Genomic DNA, 10,915 nt, shown 5'->3' with positions numbered 1-10,915 from the left:
AGATGAACATGTACAGAACATCTTTCACATCTCTAACCAGTTCCAGGACGGTATGTTTCGAAATACGTACCAGAAATTAAAAGGACGTGCATGCCACAGAAACGAATATTCGTTCCCCCTTTCCACCAAAACCGTGCAGCGATATTCCTCTTTAGTGAACGCCGTGATAAGACGGCCGCACTTCCCGACCATACGCACAACGCTCGCGACTCACTATTTCCAGGGGTGGCCAGCCGTCGCTGCAAGCGCCAAGCAGGAAACACAGCCATGTTCGTGATTTTTTTTTTTTTAGGTGACTTCCAGTTCATGTCAGCAGCTACAATTCTGCATACGGACCTTTTGCACAGTTAAATAACAGTGCTAAAAAAAGCAATACATGTTTCGACATGACAAGTCTGACCATTCCCTTGTAAGTATCGATGACACGTATCTTCATAAATGTAGGTTCCTTTTTTTTTAAGTTGGAAATGGTTCACACTTTCACACACTTAGCAGGACACCGATCGAACGCCAGAATTGTTTCACACATAACCACGCGTGAATTGGGGCTGGCCTTGAAGCTGGAAATTGAGTTTTCATCATCGTCAATATCTCTCACAATTCTGATGCTTGCCACAGAATCATTGATGGTATAATCAGAAGAGCCTTTGTGTAATTGCTCTTTTAGTTACATATGACAGTTTCTGTTTAAAAGTAAGTAGCTACTGACAGTGTCGTAATGAAGCATTACATCGGTGAGTAGGCGATGTATACCTTGGATCCTAAATTCATCTGGAAGCTTCTTGTTGCCTGTGTGACATAGGTAACCTTGCACATGAACATTCTACTCGTCCTGAATTAAATAGTTTACTCAGTAATGCTGCACGAGTGAGCAAGGGCGGATTTGTAGATGCGAGGATGACCTCCGCTTCGATCCAAAATAAAGCGACTTTTCGGTCAAACAACCAACCGTCGATCCACAAAGGGGTAATGAAACATCCTATCATCCGACAGAACCGACCGACATCCTGACCAAAGAAAATCCTGTGTCTGATAATGAGTGTTGACGTGTTCAAACTTGTGTGTGTGGTAGTATGTGAAAAGTTCCATAGACACAAGTGCATGCTTGAAATAAGATAGGCAGAAATTATTTGGATGAAAGAGAGAGTCAAAGGATGACAAAGCTAACATTTTTATACAAAAGTAAATTTTGTTTTTCATGGATTGTGGTATAATCAGTAATATTTTAGTGTTACTCGGCGTATCTTTATCGGTTTTTGTCCCAAAAAGTCCGGACAGTTTCCACACCTGTTATGAGAAATGATGTGAGAACGGAGGCAACGCCGAAATGTCCTGTTACATGATTTTATGCATGACCTGGTACATTTCCGCTTATAGTACTTATTGTTAACTGTCTGAACTTTGGCTTAATCTGTAAGAAAACTCGGGGAATGTGCTTTACATATTTGTTGTGAATATTATATCTATGTACTTACATAATCAATGACGTTACGTGTGTGTGCAGATCATTCAGAATTTACTTCAGATTTTGTAATAGGATCAAATAGTAAGAAATGGTTTTTCTTCTTTTCAATATGATCTAAAAATAAGTTCCATAAAATAGGGTTACTTGAAACAGTGGGGGAAATTGAAACGATATGCAGTTATTTTGTTTCTAATATTGCCATCGTCGTGTGGGTAATATACCTAACTGTTTTGTGTATGATTCTGAACAAACATACGATGAACAGTAACTTTAGCAAGACATTGAGATAAATGAATAAAGTTACCATCTGTAGATATCGTTTATGTTGCTGACGATTTTAGACCTAAAAATTTTTCTTTGAAAAATTTTTTCTACAAGCCAACGTATGAAATTCCTGGCAATTTCATGAAAACATATGCATAGACTATCCTGTTTCTGATGATATCACATTGATAATTCTTTGTTACCTCTTCAGGGTTGTTTAAATTTCTTTCTTTAAATATAATTCTGTGCCCATTAGTGGGGTACTTTGGAACAACTACAAATATTTCATTTTCAATCAAAAGTAATGATGAAGATGATCACTGTTGCGTTGACTGCAGTACAGTAATGCTCAAGAATTGAGAATAAAGATCGCCGAGGAAAAAAGTCACATTATATAATTTTTCAGAATTTGACAATGCAAATGTGATTTTATTTTATTGTAGTGTCCCTCAAGTGCAATGAAGGCTCAAAGAAGGAAGTTTCAAAGTGGTTTGTTGATCAGATAAGAAAAAAAAAAAAAGAAAAAGAAACGTTGGTGGCTTGTGGCTTGCTGTAGTCATCAATAGTGTGAAGCAATTTAAAGCGCCATAGCTGCCACCGCATGTGACAGAAGTGTTCAGTCCTTCATTCTACTACAGTAATTAATAACATAATAAAATAATTTCACAGCAAAATTATTTTTATAGCTTTTTAAAAACTTGTCTACATTGTTGCTACTTACACCTGACGTTTTTACATTGTGATTTAACATAAGAAACGGAAATGTTCCAAGAAACCACCTACCATTTTCCTGTAAGTAATAGTAAATATTGATCGATATGTTTATTACCTATTGGAAAACCCAATTGGGAGCATGTTTCAAAGTTTGAAACACATTTTATTATGTGTACGTTCATTGTTGTGGTGCAGGATGGCTTCAGAGTTCAAAAGTGTTTTAAGTAACTCCCAAAGACGATACCTCTCATCTAGACAAGGTTAAATGCGGTCCGAGTCTTTGATACGAATGCACTGTCACACATGGTCACGGGTGTACGATGGGTATCCTAGTTCACAACATTTGACGTAACAGAGCACAATACAATTTTGGTCTAATAGCTTGAACATTCAGGGTTTCACAATCAGTTTCATATTTTTGTAGCACCGTGGGATTTCGTAACAGTCCCCAGACCGTCCTGGTGATCATATGCTACAGCCTATAAATTCTATTTCTGCTATACAAGATGGCAAAATTTCCATTTTCTTGTCTGAGGAGTGCTTCATCCACACCTTACTCTCGTTCTATGACCTGTAAATTATTTCCCTTATGCTTATCAATCGCAAATAATGAAGTGAAAAGATTTGCATCGAGTATCACTAGAATCTCGCGGTAATAATAAATCTCTTATCTCGGCTAGTGAGGGCATGCGGAGGATGTCAAATCCGTAAATCCATGATCAATATAAGGAAACAATCTGTATAATGTTTTAAATGCCTTCGTGATGGTTCTGATCGGCATACCTCGGAAAAATTCTAAATTCGTGCCGTTACAGTTCACAGGTTTTCTGTTAATACTGAGTGCGAGAATTAAAGCAAAACACCAAATTTTCATAATTTTATAATTAATGGTATCTAAACGATAGTTTTTCAAAATCATTACAACACATGTAGCCTATGTGCTAGCGAGTGTTTTTGAGTACACGAAACAGTTCAGTTTCTCTACGATTATTTCTGAATTATGAAATACAGTGAATCCGCCTCCATGGTGGCAGACGCGCGCAGACCGGAAATATCCATGTGTCGCTGTTGCCACAGTATTTCGAGGCAGCGCAGTATATTTTCAAGGTTTATGATGTTCTCAATATCATAGCGCATCCTCGAAATGGTGTCAAAAGTATTGACCGTCTAGCGGCCGCTTTAGTTTAAATTCATTGAAGTCTATGTGGCTTACTCGCCTCTTGACACAAGTATCAAGTTTTATATGTAAAAGCCGATCACAATCGACTGCAAAAGTAATCAAGTATAAAATGGAAGGCTACTTTGATGGTATTGCGTAAAGTCATTTAAAAAATATTCAGAGTTCCCAACAATGAACATTGGGCTTTGGAAGAAAAATAAGACTTATGAGACAACCTTTCAACAAGGTCAGCAATCTTACAATGCGGGTCCCGTCTTATAATTTGTTCAAGTGTGTTAGACACATACCAAATAGGATGAATATATGGTATTGAACATATTCGAAGAAATCGCAGGTTCTTTGACTCATAGCAGAACATCACAACATACTGAAAAACTTGGATTGACAGACACTTTAAGATGGATACCAATTATACTATGAAAGTTTACTTACAAAATTTCTTTCTCTGCCTCGTGATGACTGGGTGTTGTGTGCTGTCCTTAGGTTAGTTAGGTTTAAGTAGTTCTAAGTTCTAGGGGACTGATGACCACAGATGTTAAGTCCCATAGTGCTCAGAGCCATTTGAACCATTTGAACTTTACAAAATTTCAATCGCCTGAAGAATGAAGAATCTAGGAATTTAGCACAGACCCTATGAATCATTCTCGTAGGGAACGCACAGAAAAGATTACACTAACATGCTCAAAGGTATTTAAGCAGTCATTATTTCAGCACTTCATATGCGAATGGGATGCTAGTAACTGCAATAGGTGAGACAACGGAAAGTACCCGCTGTCATGCACTTCTCAGAGGTTTGCAGAATGTGGACATAGATGAAGCTGCTAGGACTTCACAATATTTTAATTTACGTAAAAGGATATTGTGATTTACGCAAATACATCTGGGAGATCACGAATAAACGTAGTAGCCTCTAATTTATTGTCTAATGAATGAAGTACATTTTAGAAATCTAAACTGTGATTTTCACAATACGTTATTCATAGTAATAATCTGCTTGTAAGTTTCGAGAAAATTATTGATGATTTCTGTTTGACGTCATAGATGTTCACAGAGGACCAAATGGATATGATTTTGTACTAGACTGGTTCCCAAATTGTTCCAATAGTTATTGAAGTAAAAATAAAATTTTAAAAACACCACAATGAGTTGTCACTGTAAACGTAAAAAGGGTATGGCTTCTTTGAAAACATACTGAATTTATTTATTGCTTTCCCTCAGCTGTATAGCGAAGTGGTCATTCAGAATTTCTTTTCACTGGCTTCATTAAAAGTATAAATTTATTAATCACCGGTATTTGTGACATTAGTGAATGTCCAACTGACATAACTACTGGCAGTACATACTTTATTTCGCATAATAGTGTGCTCATGGGCCTATAGAAAAAACAGCAAGCATTTTTACGTTCGGGGGTCTACCACAGAGCCTAGCCACACCATTTCATCATTTCTAGTCATTATTCTGACTAAGGTCTTTTTGCCAATGTCTCACGTGCAGAATTACAACGTTACTTGTCGGATTTGACCAGTGACGTATGCAACATGGGACATGTGTCGTAAACAACGTGGTGACTATGAAGTGATATCAGTGGCAACTTTTTTCATCAGTGTGTCACTACAACGAGGTGTTCTGCTCCCATATTCGTTGGCTTCGCTGTCAACCGAACTGTGACAATATGCACCAAAATGTCCCATCACAGCACTGATATAACTTGTCGTCGGATTTGATCAGTGGCGTATGAAACATGGAACATATATTATAAACAACATGGCGACTATAAAGTGATATCGGTGGCAATTTTTTTCAAACGGGCTAAGTTACATATCAGTTTGTCGGCACAACGAGGTGTTTTGCTTCCATATTCGTTGGCTTTGCTATCAACCGAACTGTAACAATACGCACCAAAATGTCGCATCACAGCTGTCATTAACATTACTTCACCGGTCAAAGCCGATGACTAGTTTCTAATATTCCTATTGACCCAAATTATTTTGGATTTACATCTTTGCGTTTATAGTGAAATATCCTTAATTTATTTTTTTCCAGCATTTGCGATGCACAATTTTATCTGACTAGTAATAACAAAGGCTTGTTAGAAAGCAAGTAGGTATGAATAGCAAAATATTGATAGCTGCATATTAAATGTCATTTTTTCATATGATGAGTGATGTACAGTAATGCTAGACATGTAATTTTCCTCTTATACATATTTTTTAATTTCTTTTTTCTCATGAGAGGTTTCTGTTGAACTGTGAATCATTAACGATCTGGTACAAAAAACGTAACAGTAATCATGGCAAAATGACCATCACACCAGGGTATCCTTACTCATTTCATAATGAACTAGGAAACCGTTTGTCTTCGGTGACACAGACACAAAGTAGAGCGACAAGAGGTTTCGGTAAAAATGCAGGCTTCCCAAAAACTTATGCTCGTAATTTCACCATTCAGCAGTGCTACTGTGACAATACATTAGCCTTAATTCTACAATAAAGCACATAATTGACTCAAGGTTTTCAGTTTTGTATCTTTCATAGAGAAGAACTATTACATCTCTCTAAGAAAATTTCAAGAGCACATGTTAAAGGGCAAAAGGAATCTTTATCGTACACCTTAATTTTATCAAATACTTCTATTGGACGTAAAATATTGACGAAATCGTTGTCACACACATTCTTGGCAGGATCAGTTTCCCTGAGATTGAACTTCACAGGTTGGTATTGGGCTTGCTTCATAATTAGATGATTGTCATTGTATCTGACGCGTGGAAACGAAAATCGGTTAACTTTAGGTTGAGCACACTTAATTCTGTTTGAGGGGTCTTCGTATTTACCCTGACGAATCACGCTGGTATTATGCAGCTTTTCAATTTCTTTGCCATAATCAATTCCATACTTCAGGGCGAGTGAAGATGAAATCATCTTACTGGCTTGTTTCCTCTGAGCACGTAAAAGTTTCACATATTTTGTATAAGAAAGACTTTTAAGTTGTTTCTCAATGGCCGATAGTTCTGTGCCTGTATTTTTACTATATATACCGCGTTGGTTGGTAGTTCTCACCAAATGATGTAGTTTAAACAAAATAAACAGCACCCACTGCTTAGCTTCATTCTCAAGCACATCCATTACCGCTGTTTCGAATCTGTCGTTATTCTGTTGCATCTTGTCGAGTAATTCTGCGTCCTTTTCTACCGCCTCTTTAACTCTTGCTTTGAACTCGTAATAATTGAAGATTCGTGTTCTAACAACATAACCTCGCCATATTTTCTGTATTTGTGTTGCCGATGTACAGTAATGCTGCCAGTACATATCGTTTACCGCTTTCTGGAGGAGAAGCATATACAATTTTCTGCCAACATACCCGCGCCAGTGTCTCTGAATAGTTACTGCAGCAGCATTTAACCGACGAATATGCTGTCTTTCTAGGAATCCGCGCGCTGTTTTTTGAATAGTTAAAGCCGAAACATATTCAGCTCTTCTGTTTTCTTCAGCTTCATCTTCTCTCTTCTGGATCTCTTTATATATTGCACTTGCGTCTTGAATGTAAGGGAAAACAGATGCCATAGTGCACCGGTACTAAACTGCGGCAGCTGAAATTATGTTCAAGCAACGATGTCCTGCGATTCGTACTACGAATACGAAGAAAATTTGTGCGAGGTATATGAAATCTCAGAATTTAATGTGCTTCTAATCACGATGCCTGTAGCGAACGCCAACTTCAGTATGACTATACACTCACACCATGTACGTGGTGTACCAACACATCACAATAAAAATTTCAAAGATATTGTATTTGACGTTGTTTGCAAAGACTTCTACAACGAATAAAACATTAAATAATCTTTGAGACTGCCCTGTATGCAGAACTGTAATTTACGTAATGAAACATAGCATCATATAAAGATATTCATGAAGGGCCAAAATAAAACAACCAGGAAAGCTATTATAGGTAAGCAAAAATTGAAGTAAATTTATTTCGCTTCGGAACTATGAAATGAATAAAAAAAAAGCTAGCAGCAGGGCCATCTTACCGGACGATACGTTAGAACCAGTCACGTTCAAATCCTTCTAGCATGTTGAATTATAGGTGGAAAATAAATATGGCAAGGCTCATTTCATTTAGCCATTGCAACCAAAGAAAACATGTACGAGAGACTACGAGTGGGGTAAACACCAGCAGCAAGAGATGAACCAAAGAGGCAGCTTCCAGCAACCAAGATCTACACTTATAACCTGCACACAAATTGGGAGAAACATCGTAAGGCCGGCCGCTGTGGCGGAGCGGTTCTAGGCGCTTCAGTCCGGAACCGCGCTGCTGCTACGGTTGCAGGTTCGAATCCTGCCTCGGTCATGGATGTGTGTGATGTCCTTAGGTTAGTTGGGTTTAAGTAGTTCTAAGTCTATGGGACCGATGACATCAGATGTTAAGTCCCATAGTGCTTGGAGCCATTTTTGAAACATCGAAAGAAAGATCTGGGCCTACATTAGCTAAGATTTGAAGATCCACAAGAATTAAGAAAACATCGGATTCTAGCTCTGATTATTTTTATAGATAAGCGGCAATGGAATGTAACAATGATTCCACTTAAGATAATAATGAGTAATAATCGCCAGGAAAGTAGAATAAAGTATTATGTGTACGAACATAGTACAGTCGATCACTAATAAGCTTGTAGAGATTGAAATATTGTTTACGACTGAACCGCTATTATGCAAGCAACGTACCAAATAGTTTCGTATACACGCGCTCTGCGAACTGCCAATTCTAAAGCCGGCTTCTGTGTCCGAGCGGTTCTAGGCGCTTTAGTCTGGAACCGCGCGACCGCTACGGTCGCAGGTTCGAATCCTACCTCGGGCATGGATGTGTGTGACGTCCTTAGGTTGTTAGGTTTAAGCAATTCTAAGTTCTAGGGGACTGATGACCTCAGATGTTAAGTCGCATAGGGCTCTGAGTCATTTGAATCAATTCTAAAAGCACGCGCTTGGAGTACTCAAGCGGTGGGCGTGGTGTGTGTGTGTGGGGGGGGGGGACTTCCAGGGCTGCGTGCCGAAGTGTGACTGTAGTGTCCGCCACAGTAACGCCTATCTTCGCGTGGAGTGTGCCGTTTTTTTTTTCTTCACGTGCCAAGCTAATATGACGTTGACAGTCGTGTGCTACGCTTGCAAGTGTGTGTAGTTTTGAATATCATGTCCTCAAGAAAGTTAAAGATCGTGCTGCTGCTTGTGCCGCATATGTTTATTTGAGCTTATAAAATCATAAAGAGAGACGAATAGCGGTATGGCTTAAAAGGTGCCCGCATCTCGTGGTCGTGCGGTAGCGTTCTCGCTTCCCACGCCCGGGTTCCCGGGTTCGATTCCCGGCGGGGTCAGGGATTTTCTCTGCCTCGTGATGGCTGGGTGTTGTGTGATGTCCTTAGGTTAGTTAGGTTTAAGTAGTTCTAAGTTCTAGGGGACTGATGACCATAGATGTTAAGTCCCATAGTGCTCAGAGACATTTGAACCATTTTTTTGCTTAAAAGGCGACGAGAGATTAGATATGGTTATGGATATAGGCCTCTATTACGTCACCACCTCCGTGAAAATGCTCTTGCTGATTGTAATAATGATTTATGGATGGACAATGGCACATTCGAATAATTTTAGCTTAATTACGCCGATGACACCGAAACAAGATATCGTTTGGCTGCATGCTCACCTCCACGTGAACGTTTGGCAGCCACGTTCCGTTGCCTGCAACTGGATGGTAATTCAAGACGTTAAGTTCTCTACTTCAATTTCTGCAACGTCGTTTCATTATATAACACGACAAACTTGTCGATTACTTTACACATAACTAAATGAAGAGTTTTTAAAGCTAAATAGACACTTTTATTCAAGTAATTAAAAAACAGATATCTGCAAGTAAATAATGCACAGTTAATAAAAACTAGCACTTTATTTTCAAAACAGTAAACGGTTTTCACAGACCGACAATTTTCGCTTTAGAGAGGCGAAAGTTTTAACAGTGAATGTAATCTGCAAATAATTTCTTAGAGATGCAAAAGTACCTTAATCGAAAAACGGAACAAGTGATTCTTGCTTGTTCTGCGCCTGTGGTTTTTTTATTGTTGTTAACTGGCTGTGCAGAGATCATTGTAGCACTCCTGCAGTTTCAGACTGCACATGGAGCCGGAATTTTGATTCGTACTGCTTGCTGGTAAGTAATATACGCTCTGAAAACAATCTACGAACCAACAAATGAGTATAACTTCATAAAAATTGGATGATTTATTGAAGAGAAAGGGCGTCACAAACTTGGCAAGTCAATAACATGTTGTTTCATCTCTGGCCCTTATGCAAGCATTTACTCGGCTTGGCACTGATTTACAGAGTTGTTGGAGGTCCTCGTGAGGGATATTGTGCCAATTCTGTCCAGATGGCGCGTTAGACCGTCAAATTTCCAAGATGGTTGGAGGACCCTGCCCATTAAGCTCCAAACGTTCTCAGTCGGAGATAGTTTCAGTGACCATGCTGGCCATGGTAGGTTTGGCAAGCACATAGACAAGCAGTAGAAGCTCATGCCATGTATGGACAGCCATTACCTTCTTGAAACGTAAGCCCAAGATGGCTTGCTATGAAGGGCAACAAAATGGGGTGCAGAATATCTTAGACGTACCGCTTTGCAGTAAGCGTGCTGCGGATGAGAACGAAGGGGATCCTGCTATGAAGAGAAATGGCACCCCAGTCCATCACTCCTGGTCGTCGGGCCATACTGTAGGCGACAGTCAGGTTGGTATCCCACCGCTGTCTGTGGGGTCTCCAGAGACGTCTTCGGCCTGGGATCTCATTGTCGGGAGCGGAATTGTCTTCAGTGGTGAGTGCTACTTCGAACTGAGCCCTGGCGAACAGCGAAGAGTGACTGGAGACGCCCCAGATACCGGTGGGATACCAACCTGACTGTTGCACACCGTGCTGCCCGACAACCAGGGGTGTGTCTGGGGTGCCACTTCTTTTCACAGCAGGCCAATTTGGTTCTCATCCGCGTCACCCTTACAGCACAGCGGTACATGTACGATATTCTACATTCAGTTTTGTTGCACTTCATGGCAACCTCTCCGGGGCATACATTTCAGCAAGGTAACACCAGCCCGCACACGGCGAAAGTTTCCACTGCTCGTCTTCGTGCTTCCCAAATCACACCTTGGCCAGCTCGGTCACCGGATCTGTCCCAACTGATAAAGTCTGGAGCACTATGGACAGGACCTTCCGACCACCTCGGGATTTTGATGACCTAACGTGCCAGTTGACCGATTTGGC

The 10,915-nt window shown here is 39.8% G+C and overlaps 1 protein-coding gene across 1 annotated transcript in view; it reads right to left on the bottom strand.

Moving 5' to 3' along the window:
* Window positions 1-1,505: 1,505 nt before the first annotated feature.
* Window positions 1,506-10,915, bottom strand: part of LOC126263255 (spermatogenesis-associated protein 17) — a 31,936-nt gene continuing 22,526 nt past the window's right edge. The window contains exons 2-3 of the mRNA XM_049960340.1: window positions 6,454-7,104; window positions 1,506-1,579 (exon numbers count right to left, since the gene is read on the bottom strand). Coding sequence (XP_049816297.1) covers window positions 1,506-1,579; window positions 6,454-7,104 — 725 coding nt within the window. The remainder of the gene's footprint in view (window positions 1,580-6,453; window positions 7,105-10,915) is intronic.

This window comes from Schistocerca nitens, chromosome 6 (assembly GCF_023898315.1).
Source record: "Schistocerca nitens isolate TAMUIC-IGC-003100 chromosome 6, iqSchNite1.1, whole genome shotgun sequence".
NCBI lineage: Eukaryota > Metazoa > Arthropoda > Insecta > Orthoptera > Acrididae > Schistocerca > Schistocerca nitens.
The sequence above is the reverse complement of the archived record's forward strand: the minus strand, read 5'-3'. Positions and strand labels throughout refer to the sequence as shown.